This window comes from Sturnira hondurensis, unplaced genomic scaffold (assembly GCF_014824575.4).
Source record: "Sturnira hondurensis isolate 20B ecotype Veracruz unplaced genomic scaffold, ASM1482457v3 Scaffold0010803, whole genome shotgun sequence".
Lineage (NCBI taxonomy): Eukaryota > Metazoa > Chordata > Mammalia > Chiroptera > Phyllostomidae > Sturnira > Sturnira hondurensis.
This window is the reverse complement of record NW_028083434.1, coordinates 427,789-450,401: the sequence shown is the minus strand read 5'-3', so window position 1 is coordinate 450,401 and position 22,613 is coordinate 427,789. Positions and strand designations below refer to the sequence as shown.

The following is a 22,613-nucleotide window of genomic DNA, read 5'->3' as shown; positions in this document are numbered from 1 at the left end:
GTTTTGCAGTTTGTGGTTGGTGGCTGGTTTGCCAAACAGATTATTTTTTTTTAAAGGTTGCCCCACAGTCCTTGAGTAAATGTAGAGCACAGAGGGTTGTCTCAGGTGCCAGAGAAAGGTGCTTGGCTGGTCCCACGGCACACTCTCTCTTACACACCACTGGACAGAGTGGCTGGGAGCCAAAGGGAGCTGGCTGGACAGCCCAGTCAGTATTGATGAGGGAGGGGGTGACTTCTGGTCCCTTGTACGTGCGAAGAACAGAGAAGAGGTTCAGTACTCTTGTTGGGGGAAGGAGCAGTATCTCTAGAAAGGCCTGTGTGAGGTGCAGACTTGCTTTTTGACTGTGGTGCAAGTTTTGTCCCAGAGGTGGATTTCTAAGTGGCGGATGGGTCCCCTAGATGCTCAGGATTACCTCTCATGTAAAATTTGAAAAAGAGAAAGGGGCGGTAGGAAGCAGGACCTGTCAAACATGAATGTTTTCACTCTTGAATACTCAAACTGCTTCCATTATGATTCTCTCACATCAATGGGATGTCATCTCAAATAGTCCCTAATGTTGTGCTACTAAATGTGGTCCAAGACGAGAGAATATGGTTCCACCCAGTGCAGATCCATGAAAAGGTCAATTACAGAGACATACAGGTACCACTATGGTAGAAGTGCACAAATGCATGTAACAACCACACGCAGATGGTTAACTCACTGTTGGGGACATCCAAGGAGTCACTAGCCTCACTCAGACTTCCTTCGACGTGACAGTACTAGTGAGGTGGAGTGCAAAGGGTAATCAAGGGATGGTAGGGCAAAAGTGCTTTCGAAGAAGGACTACACTCAAGTCTGAGCTATATCAAGTAGTGCTTGTAGGCCTAGAACGGGAACATCTCAGGATCTAGGCTAGGGTGCTAAGGACAACCATGACAGCTGGGCAGGGGGCAACACACACACCCCCAGGTAGAGTGTAAATACAGATCTCTTTGCCTTATAAAGAGAGAACACAAAAACACCGAAATATGGTAACTTTGGCTTGGCAATATAAGTCTAAAAGTATTTTGCTGGGTAGTATATGGTAAGGGAGGGATTAGGAAACTCTTCCTTTTTTATGTCAACAGCCTCAAAATTCTGCAACAGACCCTTCCTGTGGCATAATTTTGCGAATCATTCTAAAATACTTGGTGCCCAAGATCTTCCACCTCTAGAATCTCGGGGGGTAGTTAACAGAACAGGGCTTGTTAGTCTTCATCACTCCCAAGCAGGAAACCCAGAAGGAACTGAATAGCACGCTGGCGGTCACTTGGAGTCTGTCTTGCCAACAGGTTAGGTGGAGGCCTTAGGAGAAGACTGATGAAGAGAGTAGCTAGAGGGTAAGAGAAGGAAAAAGGAAACGCCCTTGTCAGATACAATCCAAGTAAAGCCTCAGGGATGGGGGTAGGGGACCAGTGGATGATGGCAGTGGGAAGGAAGTGACTGTCCTGTTCTTGGACATGAGAGACAGAATACACTGTGTACATCTTACATGAACTGTCCTTACCGACACCCACCATGGCCATTCTTAGTCGGTCATCTTACCAATCATGTTGGCACTGACGTTGTTGTAATCAGAGAATTTTAAGAGTTCTCGAAGGAATGCCATCAAGTAATGGAAAACATTTCTATGGCATCTTGGAAGCTGGGAAATAACCTGCAATTTAGAAAGGGAGGTAGGCAGTGAGGAGAACAAGCAGAAGAAAGGAGTGAGAAGAGCTTGGAGCTGCCATAAAGTTAGTTTATAATCCAACCTTTACAGGACCCCACTCATCTGCCACAACTTCCCATTATTTACTCATGACCAATGTAGTACCTGCCAGGTGAGAATTTCCAAGTCAAAACGATCATGCCATCTGGCCCCTGTGCGCTCAATGACCAGGCCACATCATGATCGCACATTCACTTGTATATCTTATGTCATAAGCAGGCTGGTGTTACTCTGGTTTTTTTCTCATTTCCTCATGATGGGAAAATGGCAGGTCCCCGTGGCATCTGCTCAGCTGAATCATTTTCTCTGCAATGTCATTTAGTATGGGTGGGAGTTCCTCCCAATACTCACTAGTTTGATTCAGAGGTATTCTCAGCTATTGTGGCACCAAGCAGACAAAAAGAACAAAGGCTCACATGTAGTGTTAGCCAGAACCCCATGTATGACCGGCTTTAGCCACCTTACACCAGAGTAGAGGTATCCACCCCACCCAATGGGCCGACCAAAAGATGGTGCAAAATGTAACAGAAAATAACACAATGTAAAATGCTAAGGGTTCTAACTCTCAATGCTGGTGTCAAGCCATGAAAAACAGGGGAGTGTTTATCTTACCTTGTTCCATTCCTTGTGACCTCTTTGGTAGGAGGACCTGTTCCAAACGCCTGGAATGCGTTTGGACTCATCGTCAGACTCACGCGTCAGACTCATCCTACCATGTAGCTGGCTGTCCATCTGGCTTTGTAAATCCATGATTTCTCTATGGGGGAACATGTCCCAAACACGTCTTCAGAGCAGTAAATCTCACCTGTCTACAGACCCGGGGATCCTGAGCAGAGTCGAGGCATCGCTGATACAGCTCATAACAGATGACAGGCTCTGGCAGGGCCTCCAGGAAAATGAGCAGTGCTTCCGCCACAGAGTGATTACTGCCGGCTGGAGGGACTTGAATCAAGGGAAAGAAGGGCACACAGATACCTGATTTGCTTCCCTCCTCAAGCTCCCACACTGATCTAATCGGGGTGTGATTCTTTTATTGGTCCATGTGTGTGCCAGCTGAGTTGTTATAAAGTTGATCAGACCCTTGGGAGGTTAGGCCCAACTTGTGTGTCCAGGGACTACAGCCTGCGCAATGACAGTCCACACTACATCAGTCCTGGAAACTAGTCCTATCCCCCTCCCTGTCACAGTGACAGCATGTGGGGTGGCAGGAGTGATCAGCTGCCCAAAGCATGACAGTACCAGTGCTGTGGGTCCTATATGCCATGGTTATTAAAAGTCATTGTTACTTATCCCATCTTTTCAGTAAGAGTCTGATACAAAGAAAGGTCAAATTTTCCTAAAAGAAACTGAGAAACAATTGTATAGTAAATGGCAACCCTATAATAAAAGACAGTTATGAATAAAAGATGGAAGCACACAAAATCAAATGTAGGTGGGAAGAAGAGCTTGGTCAAGTACTCATCCAGCTTCATAAGCCTTTGTCGAAAAGGATACGGATTGTCTCAGGAATGCTGGTATCCAGGCAGTCTATGATCTGCTGTAACTCTTCCTGCATTCCAGGCGTTTGGAACAGGTCCTCCTACCAAAGAGGTCACAAGGAATGGAACAAGGTAAGATAAACACTCCCAAGGTTCTGAAGACCTCCCAGGTAGCAAGAGAGCAGCAGGAAGTAAAGGGAAGGGTGGTATGCACATTCCTGATTAGGAATGGAGATGGGACAACGGCGCTTGTTCTCTTATCATCTCTAAGGTTCATGCCAAACTTTATTTCAAACCAGAAAGTTATCTTCAAAGGTTTTAGCCTGTACTTGATACAGCAGGGGACTGGGTGGCTGGATCAGGAGACTGGGTGTTCCCACTTCTAGCCTGCTGACAGGGTAGAAGGCAGAGTCCAAAGAGTGGAACCACATGCAAACACTGATACAGGTATGACCCACTTTTTGAAAGCTCATGTTATTATGCCACTTCGCTTTCATGAAAGACCTACATAAGTACTTATTTCTGCTAACTGAAAGAAATCCAAAGAGAATTTTTGTTTTTATCAAAAAAGGTAAGCTAGCATTCAGTGTTTGTTTTGCAGCAAGCCATCACACAGGCAGGGCACACCCCGAGCAGCCAGAGGGGCCCCACCAAGCACTTTCCCCAGAAACCACACTCAGCATATCAAGCTACCACAGTTTTGAACTGTGTCTGTGAGCATCTGCTTTATCTCCATTTATTTTGTGCATTCCTGATTTTACCACATATCAGTGCTATTTTGGATTTTATGTGTAATTTGTTATGATTTGGTATTAGGGGTGTCCCACCTGTGGCCAGCATGCAGCCCAGGGTGGCTATGAATGTGGCTCAACACAAAACCATACATTTAAAACATTATGAGATTTTTTTTTTGTGATTTCATGTCACAATGTGGTTAACATGTGGCTCAAGACAACTCTTTTTCTTCCAGTGTGGCCCAGAGACGCCAAAACGTTGGATACCCTGTGTCATTTTGGGGATCTGGGAACACTCAAAAATATTTTTATATAAATTAATGGTGACTGCTTCTACACTGTACACCATTTTGGCTTAAGAAAGGTTTCATAGGAATGCTCTACTTCGGATAGTGGGGAGACTTGTATCATGGAATGCTGGGATAGGAGTAAATGGCATGTCCACAGCAAACCTTGCTCTCAAGCTCCACTGTTCTTCAGTAGATAAGGCGATGTGGCCCCTCTATTTGGTCCCAAGAAATTTCTCTGTTTGGGGAACGGATTGGCGGTGATTAGTATACTAGGTAGGATATAAAAGAAAAACGAGGACCAAATTTAGAAAATGGGCTTGAAGTTTGCTTTGAACTTTAATATCTGCACTGCCTATGTGACAGCTAAAACAGGCATAACAGACTCAGGTATGTAGTGGTCCAGGGAAAAGCCTGTGTAGCTGGGATGCAGGAGCACAGGGTTTAGGACCCATCTCTGACACCACACTTATGCCCTGATCCTAGGTAAATCAGGCTGCCTGCAAGCTTTAGCTCTCACGTTTGTCAATAGAAATAACTTTCATCTGTCCAGGCGATCTGACAGTGCTGCTGTGTGGAGGTAGCTTGGGAGAGTTGAAAGCGCTATACCAGGGGTGTCAAACTCATTTTCATCGAGGGCCACAACAGCCTCGTGGTTGCCTTCAAAGTGCCCAATGTAATTTCAACTCCTTAAAGTTGAGGAGTAGTTACATGTATACAGTCCTAAAATTATATACTTGAGCCTTTGAAGGCAACTGTGAGGCTGATGTGGCCCCCAGTGAAAATGAGTTTGACACCTCTGCTCTATACTGACGTGAGGTATTATCATTTCCCACTGGATTCACACACCTTCCAAAGTTGCAGAGCAAGCCCCCTCTCACTTACCTGGTGACAGGCGTTTCTGGACAAGTGATCTACCAGAAGCCAGATCTCCTTGGGGACTTGAAGGGGTTTCTCACTGGTGGCTTCATCCAAGGGAACCATCTGCAGGAGGGATTTCTCCTAAGAAATGAAATTCTGTCTGTAACTTATCTCCTTCAAATTCTGCTTAGTTAACTGAATATAGCATACCAAGAGCCAGAAACACTATAAAAAGTGTTAGATTCTCCTGAGAGTATCTAAAAGGAAAACCCAGAAGTGACATAAATTGGATCAATAACTAAATGTGAACTTGGACACTATGGGGGAATAAACTCAATTATCTTATGTTTATATAGTCAAATAAAAAGTATATGAAAAAGATGTCTGAAATGAATTAAAAGGCATCTGAACGTAGTCTTCAGAAAAATCCCAGTGGAACAAACAGTGACCAAGTTCACTGCGTCTTCCCCCCATCCTCCACCTCCAGCTTCAGGTCATATATTATATATGTTTAACTTTAGGAAATTCTCTAAATTCCATGCACAACCCCCAGCCATAGCTTTAAGGGAAAGAAAAGAAGCATTTTACTACTTCCAGAGACTGTGTACACTAGAGCAGGGCGAAGGGCTCTTCTTAACATTATGTTCTTTAAGAAGCACTGGTGACCTTTTAAAGCCACTCTGTCTTTCTAAGGGAATGAGAAAGAGAAGGGAGTATGACAACAGCTGGTTCTCATTTAAAATCTATTTTTTCACATTGGTTTTGCTTCTTTTCTTTCTTTCCCCAGGCTTCTATCACTTGATATTCCTGTTTCCTAGAGCTACCAGAACTTCTATCAGTGGCTCATTCTCTAGCTTCTTTCTGGTTGCGAGTATTAAATCCAGGCATCCACATGATAGCTGAGCCAAAACCCTGTCCATAATGCACTCTGCTCACTTTCTGGACCAAACTCAACAAGTACAAATTCTTTAGCAGATGCCACCAAACTTACCATATATAAATTATTCAGCATTGATTCAAGTACTTATAAAAAAAATCTGACATACAATTGGTACTTTTCCCATACTAAAGCCTTAAGGCAACACAAGGTACTGTCCAAGATAAAAAGACAGAACGGCCTGCTATTAATGGGAAATGGGCTGGGAAGCAGAACCTTCACAATCCTTGGTGGTTTAAAAAGGTTAATAAAATGTCAGTAGGTTATATGCATCATCCACTATCCATTTTCAAATTCATATATGATAATACAAAATGTCACACTTATGTCTCTGAAGTCTGGAGAGAGATCATGCACAAGAAACAATATTTTTTTAAAGCCCACAAATTATCCAGAACTCTGATTTTCAAAGGGGAACCAGGCACACTTTGTCTTCCTTTAACAAGACACATTTGGTCCCTGATAGGCCCACATATTCTAACTTTAGTGCTAATAACTAAAACATAAAAACCAGTATGCCCTCCTCACCAAGAAAACGCCTTAAATGCACCAAATAAAAAGGTCACATTAGATACTGTGTGAAAGTGCTTTGCCAATATTTTTCAAGCCCATGTTTCTCCACTGATAGCCCCCTGTGGAGCCAGGCACTTTCCAGCTGGGAGAGGCAGAGGAACATTTTACTAGGTTCCTTCACAGGGCTTTCAGCAGACCTGGGTTCTAGTCCCCTCTGCCCCACGCCCCTGACACCTGTGATGTCAGGAGCAGTACAATTCTAGAGAGTTTTTCCATTGTGCTGGGCCTTGGTTGCCTCATCAATAGAATGCAGAAGACACCCAACCCTGTCTGAAGGCAGAGAGCTGGAGCAGATGATCCCTTATGAGCTCATTCAGCTGTACAATTCTATTCTTATGCTCTGTTTCTGGACCATATCTGGGTGTTCTTTCGGGAATTAATCCCTATTATCCCTCACCCCAAATCACTCCTAATGCACGAGTAACCCACTTCTGGTTTTACTACCATTGCAAATGGAGGACAGCTAAATGGTACCTTTCCTCCATCTCAGGAGCTTTCAGATTCATCAGATAACTCTTCAGTTTTTTTTCTCACTTCAAAAACACAAGTCTGGACCCCTGAGTCCTACTGCTTTTATGCCATGGGTCCCAAAGACTTGACCAGTACACCAATTATCTTCCCTGTGCTTTAGACACACTAAAAGCCACCTCTGTCGGGGGCGGGGGCTTCACCGAGTCAGAGGTCTCTGATACAGGGAAGTGTAGGGACAAATTCCAAGGACCACAGTTAAATGTTAATCAAGCGCACGGAAATGCATAACCACCGAGATATTGCATTACCTTTTCTAGGAAGCTGTCTTCTTCCTGAGAGCAGAGCAAGAGAAGAAAGTCATTGACAGATAGAAAATGGTTAGAATTAATTTACAGAATTGGAAACAGATCAGTATTATTAGCACTCAACTAGCTTACTAGATGCATATGCTTTAAATACTTTAAAATTCTTCAAATAAATCATGACTGTCGAAATGGAACACATTCTCTCCTATGCCAAGTTCTGTTACGTACACATTAAATTTTTGTGCAGTTTGCTGGGACTATCAGTCAAGAAATATTCACGTGCGGTCCTACACTTCTATGCCCTTTGGCAGCTGCTAGCTGACCAGGCCAAGTGCCCATGGGTGTTTCCTTTTCACCTGTTGCTTGGAGGCAGGCCCTGCTGCTGCGCTGTGCAGCTTCTCGGTCCACCCTAATGCCGCTTCAATGGAAGAATTTGGTTGTGAGCCTGCTGGTGGCCGTTCAGAGGGAGATGGTAGGTTTCTGTCCTCTCAACGGCCATTCCTCTCACCCTAGCCAGCCACACTTCTTTCCATCTCCCCTGTACCCGCTCTCTGCCTCAGAGGCCTCAAATACAGAGGCCCCTCTCAAATGTAAGTTTCATTTCAGATCTTTGTGGGCCCAAACATCCATATTTATCTATCCCCTGTTGTGTTACCCTATAGGGTATAAGAGAAAAAAGAACAGCGGGGGGAGAGGGAAGAAGCGCTGAATTAAGCAGCTTTTTAAGCGTCTCTGTCTTTTGTGCTGTTATTAAATACAATAAGAACAGCAATAGTGACTACACCACCACCACTTAGGGAGCCTCTGCCATGCACTGGGAACAGTGCAAAGTAATATCATTCCCATTTTACAGGTGAGGAAACTAGGGCTCTGAGAGGATAACTTATTTGCCCAAGGTCACATTATTAGGTAACAAGTGGCAGAACTGAGATTATAACTCAGGTCTGACTCCACAGTCATTACCCCTGCATTTCCTTAGACAACTTAAAAAGGACAATCAGACTGTTTCCTGGACAGAGAGGCAGGGAAAGCTGCGAGAATGTATTCAACTGTACAGCAGGCTGAGGACAGTGCAAAACCCCAGTAACAAGCAGCATAGTTGGAGGAAAGAGTACAAGCATTGCTGTTAAGAGAGTCCTGGGTACAGATCTCTGTTCTGCCTCTTATTAATTTTGTACAAACCTTAAGCAAGTTACTAAACTTTGTAAAGCCTGTTTTTCATCTGTAAAACAAGAATAACAACATTTACCTCAGAGGGTCAGAGAAGCAGCCTAAACCCAGGGTGGTGTGACAGTGGCCAGCAAAAGGCCTGGGTCTCTCAAAGCTCCTCGTACTCCCCAGCAACTCCCAACTGGAATCCTTCCAATCCCACCAGAGGCCACCAAGAACTTGAGTATAAATCCCAGGGCTAAGGTCTGACGGTAAAAGGAGAAATCTGATCTTGCTGTCAAGAGATGTGCTAAGGGCTGCGGGAGTGGGGGAGTTATGTGTTCTTTGGCATTTCAAGCGGTAATGCTGAGTGCATTTCCCCCAAATAACTCTGCTGTATGGTGGGTAGGTTGTTAATCTTATTAGATATATTATGAATTAAACATTCCTTTGTGGGTTTACCTAGACTTTTAAATACCACATATAAAATGAAATAAAAATAATCAGAGTAACAGTGTTTGTAAAGTATACAGTATTTATAATTACAATACTTTTTAATATCAAAGTTAATTCTGAGTGCCAAACATCTAATTTAATAGATGTTTTAGAGCACAACTTTTAAAAAAATGTAGACTACTTAGTAACAAATAGAGAATCCACCTGACAAACTCCATTTTGCCTCCCATAAATGCCATATGATATGATGAGTAAAACTAGGCAGGTTTTTATATACATTTCTTTTTTTAAGATTTGTGTTTATTTATTTTAGAGAGAGGGGAAGGGAAGGAGAGAGGGAGAGAAAGATCAATGTGTGGCTGCCTCTCACATGCCCCCTACTGGGGACCTGGCCTGCAACCCAGGTATGTGCCCTAATTGGGAATCGAACCGGCAACCCTTTGGTTTACAGGCTGGCACTCAATCCACTGAGCTATGCCAGCCAGAGCTAGGCAGAGTTTTTATATACTAACCTGTCAAACCAGGCCCTCAAAGCAGTTTTCTTTGAACAATGACCCCTAGCAGTACAAGGTACTCTACTAATGCCTTTTCAGGGTGGGGAGGGTGAGAAATGAGGCTACAGAGGAGAAAGACATGGTTCCTGACTTGAGTTTGTAACTGAGTTGGGGTGAGGAGTCCAGAATGTATGGCCTGATATTGTCATAGTTCACAAATATGAGTTCTCAATAAATATCCAAAGAAATAAACAAACAAATAGCATCCAAATGAAGGAGAGGTAGTTTTCACCTGGAGCTGTCAGGGGACATTTCGCAATGGGCATGGGACCTACCTAGCCCTTAAAAGACTCATAGGCTTTTAGAGGGTAGCAATGGGGTGAGGACATTACAAGTGTAAGAGGCAGAAGTAAGCAACGGTGCAGAGAAGGCAAATCATGGTGTGTGACTAGGGAAAATTTAGTCATTGGTTTTGTGGGGAGTATGGGGGCATGTTGAGAAAAACAGTGAGATATAAACCTGAAAAGGTAAGCTGCAGTCAGATTTGGGGGGAACTTGAATAACAGGTAAAGCAATTTCTATTGCATTCAGCAGGTGTGGGGGACACACTGACTACCTTTAAGCAAGGAAGTGGCAGGCCCCAAAGCTGTATTACAGAAAGATCAATCTGACGGCCCCAAAGAAGAAAAATGCAAGGGCAGGCACACAGAGGCAAAGAGGATGTCAAAAGGCTATCAAGGTATGTCAACCAGGAGAGAGTAAACACCTTAACTAAAAATCAGAAAACAATGTATATATTTTTAAAAATGAATGTATACCCAACAGAAAATGTTGAAAGTGGAATCAAAAGAACCTTGATTAGATGGACAGTAGATTTACATTGTGAGCTGGTTATAGGCATAAAGCAGATGTAAATTACAATTATTTCAACACTAGGCTCAAGCCTAAAAATAGAAGCACTACTTAGCCCCCACTAAGGTAGAGCATACTGCTAAGGTTACTGTTAATTACTTAGTGCAACTGACCTGCCCACTCCCTGCAAAAGGCCACAGTGCTACACCATCGATCACATTAAAAAAGGGAACCTAGCTCAGGACTTCCCCAGTGGGGCAACACTGGCACACTGTAAATGTACAGCAAATCATTCTGTATGCCAACATTCACCCTTAGACAACTTTTCACAGTAGTAAATCCAGCCAAAATAATGTAAAATAGTCATTTAGAGGCAGATTCATATTTAAAAATTTAAAGCAGAAAACTGAATGAATACTAAAGTTCTACAAAGGAATACTTCATGTGAAATCAAAGAAAAAAAACCCCAAACTATATACCTGACAGGATAAGAAATGGGTGATTAGATCAGTAAGACCAAGAAAACACCTAGTACAGAAATCACTGGAGATGAATTAACCACCAAGTTGCTATTCTTATTATTCTAAATTTTTATATTGTTTTCCTAATAGACATGTCCCCAAGCAAATACAGTTCCGTCCACCCATCCCTCAATTTTTCTCATCCCTGTAGCCATGGCTGGTGTGGCTCACTGGATTGAGCATGGGCCTGAGAGCCAAAGGGTTGCCACTGGTTCGATTCCCAGTTGGGGCACATGCTTGGGCTGTGAGCCAGGTCTCTGGTTGGGGGATGCATGAGAGGCAACTGCACATTGATGTTTCTCTCCCTCTCTTTCTCCTTCCCTTCTCTCTCAAAAAGTAAATACATAAAATCTTAAAAAGAAACAAATGAAACCTTTAATCAGACCCAGTGCATTCAAATCTGGTCTCTTCTCCATTAGTCCAGTCTGTAAGCAACACTGGAATATTCCTCCCTATGTGTCACTTTACAAGCTCATACCACTCCTGCTGGTTCTACCTGCCCTCTGGCTCTAGCATAAACTCACCTGTTGACTTAGAGACTCTATCCCTTGCCCCCTCTCTACCGAACCAGCTCTACACATTTATAATACCCACTCTTCCCAGGGAACTCTTATAATTTTTTACTTTCATCTTCTAATCTTAATTTGCTATGTCCCTTACGCTTGGAAGAGCCTGCTCACCTGATGTATCAATATGCCTTCCTTCAATACTTGAACTTGACTCAAAATACTTCTACGACAATCCCCAAAACACTTTCCCAGTCCACTTTATTCTTATGTGCTGAACTAATTTCTAGTTATGTTAATGCTACATGAATGAAATATTCATTAAAGCCAAAATAGCCTGATTCTGAGACTGATTTTTATAGAGATTAGCTGGTTAATCAATAAGCTTTTATAGCATATAAGGGCTTGAGTAAACAGCACAGGAGAGGAATCTATTGTTAATACAAATTACAAGCTCCATACTCTCATTCTAAATGACATTCCAAAATATTGACTTCTCTAACACATTGGACACTAGCCAGTAAAGGTGGTTAATATTTAGATTATCTCTAACCAAACTCCCTATTAACCTTGATTTAGAATTTAGCCACACTGTACAAGTGAAGTTTCATTACCACTACATTTCAAAACCCACATAAACTCCATAATACTTTGTATCCAATGTGTAATGAATAAATATTGGTGATTATATGCTAATTATATGCTAGTTAATAAACCAAAAAAGTCCATCTTAATTCTGGAAAAGAATAAAAATAATTACAGATTCTCCTCTGTTTGCCACTAGGACTAATCCCAACTATTGTAGGAATGACAAAGTCACTGTCATTGAGATGGGCAGGAAGAATGAAAAAGACCTATGCCAGCTACTGAATTCTGCATTTGGTGGGAAGAAGGTGTGGTGCAGGAGCCTTTCTGAATCGGTACACAGGCAGTCAACACAGGCACTGAACTGAGTTCTGGTTTCACTAAAAATTTAGAGCAAATAATACAAAGAAGACAACAGTTACCATTATTAATAGCACAGTCTCAGAGATTTGAAATATCTTTGAGCTTGGAAGAAACAAACTAAGAAGGCACTTCAGAAGGGCAAAATCAAAAGTGGGAAAGGTATTATGAAGGGGGTACAGATAATGTTTGATTTCTTGCTTACTGCTCCACACCAACACGGATGATTTCCTCACTAATGAAACACAGGAATTTAATGATGCCAAAATGCAACAGGCTGTGAAAAGAATCAGAACTCCAAATCCTACACAATAAAAGCTTTAAAACAATAAAGAAATGATGACCACACACATACAATTTAATAAGAACTTAGTAATTTTGTAAGGAAAAAATAATTAGGGTTCTATTTTTTAAAGCCTAAATCATTTGTGCATAAAAAGAAGGAATGCACTTCCTTACAGGGCCATTAACTTCACTAAAGAGTTAGGCTACTTCCTATTCATGATCGAACATGGTTAAAGTACCTGATAATATTTTAAATAAAATTAAAAAAATTTTATGCTGGTTGAGCCTCCTTCCAGCCACTTTAATATGGGACAATTATAGTAAAGGGTATTATAGTGCTTTTGCCAACTCTGACCAAAAGTAAAGGTAGGTTCCAGTTTACTAGAAATAGAGGGGAGGAGAGAATTTAAAGTGATAAGTTTAAAAAATGACCAAGAGGATACAAACAAATACAGAAAATGGTGCATTCTTGACTGGGCAAGTGTCCTGGACTCTTAAAAATATTCAGTGCCATTAAAGAAAAGAAGGGGAGACCTCTTCTACTCTAAAAGAGACTGAAGAGACCTCACCAAATGTATTGTATGAATCCAGATTGGGTTTTGCCTTTAATAAAGATACAAAATTCTTAGGACAACAGGAGAAATCTCAATATGGACTGCCTTGTCTTCTAATACACAAAAGTTGAAAAAACCTGAAAAATGGCATTTCAGATGTGAAATAGAGGGTAGAAAAAAAGGAAAAACAACTTCATTTAGAGCAGCAGTCCCCAACCTTCTTGGCACCAGGGACTGATTTCATGGAAGACAATTTTTCCAGGGACCAGGGTGAGGATGGGGGCGGGGTGGGGAGTGGGATAAAGCTTCGCTTGCTCACCTCCTGCTGTATGGCCCGGTTCCTGACAGGCCACGGACCACTAGTGGCTCCTGATTTACAGAATTTTCTAAGAGGTTAAATATTAAATTTGAAAGACAGGTCTATGGTGGTAGAAGAAAAAACAAGCACCATAAAAAACAGAATGTTAGCATACGAATTTCTGAAGAAAATGGTTCTCTCTTGTATAGAGGTAATATCCTCAGTCATGAGGACTCTAGGGAAACAACTATAATTCCAAGAAAGAATGCCGGGACTGAACTCCAGTGTTTTAATCTGCCCTCTGAGTCATAGCTAAAACAATTCCATGGCAACAGAACAGACCACACTCAGACAAGCCCGCAGCCTGCCCATTGGCCCAGGCCTCTGGTGAGATGATACGATCACTGCTCTGGCCAGGGCAAAAGATCAAGGGAATTCTAAAGGTACTGATAATGTATGGCTCTCACGTCACCTAATTTTCCTTGGGAAAAGATCAAGAATATACTTTAATAGCCTAACGAGGTCTGCACACAAATCCAACAGTATATTCATTTAGAGGAAAACCTAACAGGATGAGCTTGTTATTAAATCAATTTATGTTACTAAAGATAATACAGTTTCTGTAGTGTGGTGGTTATCACACTAAAGATAATATGAGCATTTCCACCATAAGGGCGCTAATATTACAGCTTAGTGACAGGGAAGGAAAATCCTCCTTCTTTCCATTCTTGAGTCACAGTAAACATGCATCAAACTTCCGGGCACATTATAATCTTCTGGAATGTTGGTATGTGCAGATTCCTGGGCCACACACCCTGAGATTCTGATTCTGTTCCCAGAAGTGGGGTGAGGGACCTGTACTTGCGTGACGACCCCCAGGGCTTCTGAGGCAGATACTCTGAGGTTCACAGAAAGGTCTGGGCTGCAGTAAGCAGGCAAGTTTTACTTAGATCAGATAAGATATAGGGAGCAGCTATGGACTAGAGGTCAGAGAATCTGGGTAACTGATTTCTCAGTAACTACTCCTCTTTGGGCTAGTTCCTTTTTCTGTGCCTCAGTTTTCTTATGTGTTTACTGAGCATAATACTGCCTCTTCCACGGACTGTACCTCACACACATGCCACTTTATGCAAGTGACTTAGAAATATGAAGAGCGTAACAAACAAACATTCTATCTTTGAGAAGGGAACCTTTAATCTAATTCAGTAAATTTCATATCACCTATTATATTCCTGACAAGAGCCAATAACATTACCCTTTCCTCTTTCCTTTTAGGCACAATCTAATGAAGGTAGTACTAGAGCAAGTGACAATCTTATTCTTATTTATCACATGACAGTTCCCCCTTAGCCCCACCCCCCGACCCGACAAAAAAGAAAGCAAAGAGACAATGGGGACATTAGTTAAGTATTGTGAAAATTCTATCTAAAAGAGGTTCATGTCTTGGGATGTTTCTTACCAAGTCTATGAGTTTGGTAACCGGAACTTCTCGGATTGGTCTTTTCATTCGGCACAAAGCCTCTAAGGATGTACCAAAACAACTCGGGAGGTAATTTCCACTGATGGTCAAAAAGTAGTCTTTTCCTCGATCCAGGTGAAGGACAAGAATATCTTCAATTTTATCTTCCCCTGAGTTCAGGATGGTCACAGAGTCTTTGCTGACATACACATCAAGGGAAATGTCCACTGTCTCATCTGAAATGTGAGACAACACATGGTAAGACAAACCTCCAATGGAAAAAAAATGGAGATGAGAACTAACCAGAAGTGTCCTCTAAAAAAATCAAGTGACAAAGGGGACATTGGACAAACAAAAGTGGTATCCTCAATATAATGACAGTGAAGGTAAGAGACATGTGGTTAGAAAACATGAAGTTAAACAAAGGGAGGAGATATGAGGAGGTAGTACATGCAGCAGAGACAACGGTGAAGGAAAAACTCACTTGGCTCCAAGCAGCCCTCAAAAGGTTCGGCCCGAAGCCATGGCTTGCAGTATTGGCTGTCATTAAGTTTAGGGATGAAAGAAAAATGGCAGGGAACCTGTCCATTGTTGCTGATCTGGAACTTCTCCTTCTGTAGTTGCCGAAACTTCACATTCTCAAACACAAACTGGGGAATAACAGACAGACACAAACATGCATCACTAGTAGGGGAAGTAAGTCAGTTGGATTATTCCATAGAAAATAGGAATAAAGAATGAGGTCATTATCAACCAGTACGCAACTGCTGTATACACTCACCACCTCAGCCATCTGTACACCATCCCCTCATAGGTTATTATACTCACACCAGCAGAGGAGAAGTTACACAGGCTTGGCTAGTTCTCTAGGCTACTCTGATCGTTCCTGGTTGTTCAGATATGAATTAGCCGGCAATTCTAAAATAGTAAGTAAGAGTGGCTAAAATCTGAGGGCTGATTTTGGGCCAGGTGCTGTTTTAAGAGCTTCACATATCTTAACTTGTGCAATCCTCACAACCACCTCTTTATCCAGAAAAGGAAACTGTGGCTTTGAAAGGGTAAGATACTCGCTTGTGGTCATAAATATACTAGACGGCACTGCTGCAATTGGAATGGAGGCAGTCTGCCTTCAACAGACACGGTCTCCACCACTTTGCTGTGTCACCTTCTCTGAGTCACATGGTTTTCCCTGTGCTAAGCACAATGGGCATCAGAAGGTGCTACTGTGTGTTTTTGCTCACCTCCCTCCTGCTGAGTTCTAAGGAAGGGAGGAAATCATTTTCCATTCTGTCCATGATGCGTACAATATCTTCAAACACTTTCCGATACCTCTTTTCATCGACAACCTTCACCTGAAAGAAAACAAACCTCCTTTTCAGTCTTATATGCTCCTACCTCATCTTCTTATAAGGTTACCTAACAATTAAAACTGGTCATTACAGCAATCATTTCAAATAAACTCTGGTTCAGACAACACCCTCGAACACTTTCTGATATCTCACTCCATCCAAAACTTCTACCTGAGAGAAAAAAAGAAACCCTTATTTCAGTCTTATGGGCTCTCAAGTTAAATATCTCTAAGAGTCTAATAATTTTTAAAAGGTCACTAAAGCAGCCCTGGCTGGTGTAGCTCAGTGGATTGAGCGTGGGCCTGTGAACCAGATGATCGTGGTTCGATTCCCAGTCAGGGCACATGCCTGGGTTGCGGCCTGGTTCCCAGCAGGGGACCCACGAGAGGCAACCATACATTGATATTTCTCTCCCTCTCTCCTTCCATTCCCCTCTAAAGATAAATAAAATCTTTAAAAAAAGGTCACTAAAGCAAACATAAATTAAACTAAGCATTATAGAATCACACACTTTAAGGCAAAGGTAAGGTTAACTGGTTAACTTCCTGGAAAAGTTAAACGTCTGTGTTAAGATTGACAATAATAATAAACATTTGGGAAGAATATTTTCTTGTTCCATGATTGTTTGGTGGTGGAGAAAATGTGATGATTCTGCAACATGATTTCCTGCATTGTACAAAATGACAGTGTCAAAACATACCTTTTCCTGTTTCTAACAATGACCATAAAGTGTTGAAACAGCAGAAAAAAATGATTAAAGCATTTAACTCTACTAGCTGCTATTCACAATGCCAAGAACCCTAACATCAATGCTTAGATTAAATGTAATGATAAACGTAGGTTAGTAAATGGAGCCCATGGCCATTTTAGAAAAGGGCTGACCCAAAATATCCTAGATTAGACTAACAGCATGATAACAGACAACTCATCCTGACCAAGAGATCAAAAATCCTCCTATGTGACACAGCACTTTCAGCTTCCTGATGCAGCTGTGTTTTTTCACTAGTAAAACTTCATACAAATTGCTGTAGCAGATGTGGCTCAGTGGACTGAGTGCCAGCCTGTGAAGCAAAGGGTCACTGGTTCCATTCCCAGTTTAGGACACGTGCCTGGGTTGCAGGCCAGGTCCCCGGTAGGGGGCACATGAGAGGGAACCACACACTGGTGTTTCTCTCCCTCTCTTTCTCCTTCCGTTCCCCTCTGTCTAAAACTAAATAAATAAAATCTTTAAAAAAACTTCATACAAATCAATGCCAAAAAAGAACACAATTAACACAGCATTTGAACTTATTGAGATCCCAGTTTCTTTTTAGAATAGAAAACTTCACCAATACAACATGAAGACAGTAACAGTTATAAATCAAGCTTGGAAAATAAAAACATCAAAGCTGAGCAAACATCTCAGAGACTGGGGAAGTTTTACATAGCTGAACTGTAACACTTGAGAACTGAGGAGTAAGCCATCACTAGTGTCACTGGGGTCCATACTACAGTGTAAGGCTTAAGAGGAATGCTAAACTTTTTAATACTTATACAAAACTTGACAACTTTTTATTTCAAAAACTATTTTACATGTGTCATCTTATATTGACAACCACCTGTGAGGCTACCAAAGCAAAGATTCTTGTTCTTTTTTTTCCTGTTTTTTAAAAGAGGGAGAGAAACATCAATGTGTGGTTACCTCTCACACATCCCCTACTGGGGACCTGGCCTGCAACACAGGCATGTGCCCTGACTGGAAGTTGAACCAGTGACCCTTTGGTTTGCAAGCCCTCGCCCAATCCACTGAGCTACACCAGCCAGGGCAGATTCTTGTTCTGATAGTTGAGAACCTCAAAATTCTAATAGATCAACTGAGCTGCTCACTGCCACAGTAATACCAGAGGTAATACCTGAACTTCTTAGTGTAAGACCCTTTCCAAAATATCCGGTATGCAACAGGATCAATTCAGGTAGGTCTTAAAAATGCAGATACCTCAGGCTACTAATAAAAATCTCCAGGGCTGGGGTCCATACACCTGCATCTGAAAAGCTCTAAAGGCAATTCTTATGTCCACTGAAGTCTGAGAGCCAATGCAACAGATCCCATTACCAAGTACAAGAGTAGGAACCCTATCTCAGCTTAGTTTTCAGCCAGTACAGAGCAAGTCTTCTGAAGTTAATCAGCCACTGAGTACTTGGTCCCTTTGTTAACAGTCATTGATGCCAATGGTGGTAAAATTATAATGTGTTTTTTTTAAGCTTCTAATCATAGCATGCCTAAGAACCCCAAATATGGGATGGTTTACTCAATAAAAATCAAAGCTTTCTCAGTGGGTCATCATGGTCACAGCCCTTAATGGCACATTAAAGACAATGAAGGGAAAATGTGACAGAATGCTACCACCTGATAAATCTATTTCAGAAAAGGAAATTAATTTTTTAATGTTTTTAAAAAATTTTAAAGATTTTATTTATTTTACTTCTAGAGAGGGGGAAAGGAAGGAAAAAGGGAGAGAAACATCAATGTGTGCTTGCCTCTTGTGCACCCCCTACTGGGGACCTGGAGTGCAACCCCAGCATGTGCCCTGACTGGGAATTGAACCTGCGACCCTTTGGTTTGCAGGCTCACGCTCAATACACCGAGCTATGCCGGCCAGCCAGGGCAGAAAAGGAAATTATTCACAAAATTTGGAATTAAGAAAAAAGTACAATGAATTAGATATTTATATAATAAAGGATAGCTCGCCAAAACACACCACTGAATTTTTTTTTAAAAAGCAAGTTGCAAGGCCCTGACTGGTGTAGCTCAGTGGACTGAGCATGGGCCTGCAAACCAAAGGATTGCAGTTCGATTCCCAGTCAAGGCACATGCCTGGGTTGCAGGCCAGTTCCCAGCAGGGGATGCATGAGAGGCAACCATACATTGATATTTCCCTTCCTCTCTCCTTCCCTTCCCCTCTAAAGATAAATAAATAAAATCTTTATTAAGAGAACTGTGTAATAAAAAATTAAAAAAAATAAAAAGCAAGTTGCAGACCAACACATACAGTATGAGACCATTTATGATACATACACACCAACGTACCAAACAATACTATATTATCTGTGGATAGAGAAAAATATATGCAAAGGTCTAGAACTGTGTCCAATATAATAGCCAGTAGCCACATGAGGACCTTTAAATTACTTCAAAGTAAACAGAGCTGAAAATTCAGTTCTCTAAGTCACGCTGGCCACACTTAAAGTGAGCAACAGCTGCCTGCAGGTAGTTGCTACTGTAGTGGACAAGAGAGATCTGCAACATTTCCACCATCATGGAAAGACCTACTAGACAGTGCTGGTCTAGTAGCTGGTCTAGCTGGGAGTTAGAATTGGGCAAAGGTGGGGATGAGGTGATTGAACAGGAACTGAAAAACTTCACACTTATCTGTAAATTTTGCTTAAATATTTTTCATTTTAAAGAGAAAGTACTTTGGAGTTCCTGTGTAATTTAAAAAGTATTAAAAGCTAGAAAATTTGACCTTTATTAAAGATACATAAAATACACAGAAAGCATGGAAAAAATTTAATTATCCTGCTGGGAGCTCTGTATTAATATGTATGCAATATTCCAAATAGTCCAAAGTTCTGAAAAGAAATACAAGCATATCTGAAGGCCTATCTAGTCAGTAAGTTCTTTGGAACTATAGAAGCATTGTGGGGGTAGTAGAAAGAGCATCTATAAGGCCTGGGAGTTAAACAGAGTTGAGATTTGAATCTCAGCAATTCTTCTAGCTGAATGCTCTTAAAGAAGCTATTTAAATGCATTGGTTCTCCATTTGCTCATCTGTTAAATGAGAAATATTTAACTCAAAGCATTGTCGGAAGGAGTAAGTGAGATGTGTGTAAATTGCGCTGCACGGTCCCTGGCACATACTACCTATATTTGAGGAACATTCACTATTATTATTATTATTATTATTTTAAAATTTCAAAATGCACAAAGTTAAATCATGAGTGCCTGAATAAAATTTAGAATGTCTTAACCTCACTAATCCTCATAAATAGGTACATTTTGTCTCCATTTTGTAGAGGAGAAAACTGAGGCACAGGAATATTACATAAGTTTTCCACAGTTACACAGAAGGTGGTTGAGGTGGGACACGAATCTAAGCAGTCTAAGTATAAAGCCCATCCTCTCAAGCACTGCACTATACAGATTCTGACAGATTACATGACCACAGGTCTGGAAAATCTACAAGAAATAACTGAAATGTACTCGCTGTAATAAATCAACATGATCCCAAGATATAACCTGCATATTAATAACAAACAACTAGAATATAAATGTGAAAACAAAAACTTTCCTCACGAGAGACTCAAACAAAAAAAAATTAAATAATTGGCCATTAATCCAGCCTAGGATACAACGGAGTTAAAGAAAAATGTAAAACCCGTGTTCCTGGATGGGAAGACTTCACTGTAGGATTGACAATATGCTTCTTAAGGTATACACAAAATTGGTTGTATTCTGACCTGTCTGTGCTTTTGCTCCTGTTGTTCCCATTCCTCCATCTGGAATCTCTTTCCTGGTGCTTTGGCTCTTTACTATTTATCTGATGAAAAGCTACCCGTCCTTCAAAACAAGGGTGTCCAACTCATTTTCACCAGGGGCCACATCAGCCTCATGGTTGCCTTCAAAGGGCTGAATGTCATTTTAGGACTGTATAAATGTGACTACTCCTTCACTAGGGGCAAGGAGCTCTGTGCTGCTGCTGGGTAGCAACAAGGTGCCAGGCCGGATAAAACAAGGTGGAGGGCTGGATTTGGCCCACAGGCCTTATGTTTGCCACCTGTGTGAAACCTAGCCTCTCTTTTTTATGTACAAGGACTTTAGGAGGCTAAGGTTACTACCAAGCCATTATGTAGCATGAGAAACATCTGTGTCACTTAAGAGCCACAGACACAGCATTTAGGAAGGTCGAGGGTACTAACTTCTTGATGCAGCAAATGACTATTTGGTTATGGAAACATTTATGGCTCAGGGAATTGTTGATCTGTTCTGAGTTTAAATAATGCCCAAGAATAGATACTTAACACACAAACAAATGAATGAAAAAACACGTACTTACCCCAATATGGAAGAGAGCGCTAACAGGCTTGTGATCGCTGGTTTTCAGCTCCATGTGACTCCGGTAATGAAGCTGATTAACATTTGTTCCTCTCCAAAGAATTCGGTCACACCAGGCTGGAACCCGACACTTCCCGCTGCAAATAAAGAAAGGAATTATAATGAGAACATACCATGCAAGAATGTAATACCTACCACACTGGTTCAAACCTGGGTTAGGCCCTCCTCTCCTTCCTTAACAACCAAGGTATATTCTCTACTATACTGCAATCTCTTGTGAAGGGACTGTGTCTGCTTGTTTGCCACCGAATTCCCAGCCTGTAGCATAGTATCTGTTGCAAAGTAGGTGTTCAATGAACACTTATCTAATGAAATAAACAGTTCTCTTAAAAAGTTAAGATTACATCTTCAACAACACTGTCCTGGGGGAAAGTATGATAGTACTTTCTTAAATATCCTCAGAAGGTCAGAATTATATTCAGAACATGTCCTCTTCCTTTGCTCTATAAACTGCAATGACACTTCGCAACAGTTAGACAACTAATAAAATCTAAAAATCCAATCCTATTTTCCTAGGCTGGGCTTAATCTCTGGAGATGAGTAATTGGATTTCTCCTTTAAACCTGAACTTTTATGGGCAAGTCTAAATTCTTCTAACAGAAATGAACTAACATCTAAGCAAGGAAGTCTAAACATGTAAGAGCCCATAGAATAATAAGGGTCAGCAAAATGCCCACTTCGCATTCTGTTAAAACAAGCAATGCCTTGTATACCTTATCCAGAAAGTGACACAAATAAGTTATCGGCAGCTCTACAACTGACTCGCAAGTCAGGTGAGTGGAAGAAACAAGGCCAAGTGTAGAGGATCTTCTGTCAGTGTCACTTTTCACTTTCTGACAAGCTCCCATGGACCACAGACTCCACTCCATCCTAGTGCTCTGAGTGTAAAGAAGCTAAATATGTCCAGGGATTCTCTCTTGCAAGCTTCTGGGCTCAGCCAGCTAGGGAACCACAGGAAACAAAGAAAGAGACCATAGGCGGAAGACAAATAGTTACCAGAAATGTACCAAGGGCACTGTACTGGGAGTAACTGGGAAATCAAAGGGCCCCCCAGACAGTGGGTCTTAGAGTTCTCTGGCAACTGCAGATGGTGGTCCCAGGCATCAGTATTTTTTAAAGTACCTAAAAGTTTCTAGTGTGTATTTGGGATTGAGAACCACTATGCTTCAAGAACTTTCATGGCTCTTTGTTTTCATCTTCTGGTGTCTTGAGTCA

At 41.6% G+C, this 22,613-nt stretch overlaps 1 protein-coding gene across 2 annotated transcripts in view; it reads right to left on the bottom strand.

Annotated features, from left to right (window-relative positions):
- Positions 1 to 349: 349 nt before the first annotated feature.
- OCRL (OCRL inositol polyphosphate-5-phosphatase) overlaps positions 350 to 22,613 on the bottom strand; it is a 47,392-nt gene continuing 25,128 nt past the window's right edge. Inside the window, exons 15-24 of one of the 2 annotated variants that reach the window (XM_037059295.1) lie at positions 21,340 to 21,475; positions 16,139 to 16,249; positions 15,382 to 15,547; positions 14,898 to 15,133; positions 7,382 to 7,405; positions 5,117 to 5,233; positions 3,227 to 3,311; positions 2,538 to 2,665; positions 1,567 to 1,678; positions 350 to 1,354 (exon numbers count right to left, since the gene is read on the bottom strand). In XM_037059295.1, coding sequence (XP_036915190.1) covers positions 1,230 to 1,354; positions 1,567 to 1,678; positions 2,538 to 2,665; positions 3,227 to 3,311; positions 5,117 to 5,233; positions 7,382 to 7,405; positions 14,898 to 15,133; positions 15,382 to 15,547; positions 16,139 to 16,249; positions 21,340 to 21,475 — 1,240 coding nt within the window. In that variant the 3' untranslated portion in view covers positions 350 to 1,229. The remainder of the gene's footprint in view (positions 1,355 to 1,566; positions 1,679 to 2,537; positions 2,666 to 3,226; positions 3,312 to 5,116; positions 5,234 to 7,381; positions 7,406 to 14,897; positions 15,134 to 15,381; positions 15,548 to 16,138; positions 16,250 to 21,339; positions 21,476 to 22,613) is intronic. The other variant, XM_037059296.1, reaches the window with a different exon arrangement.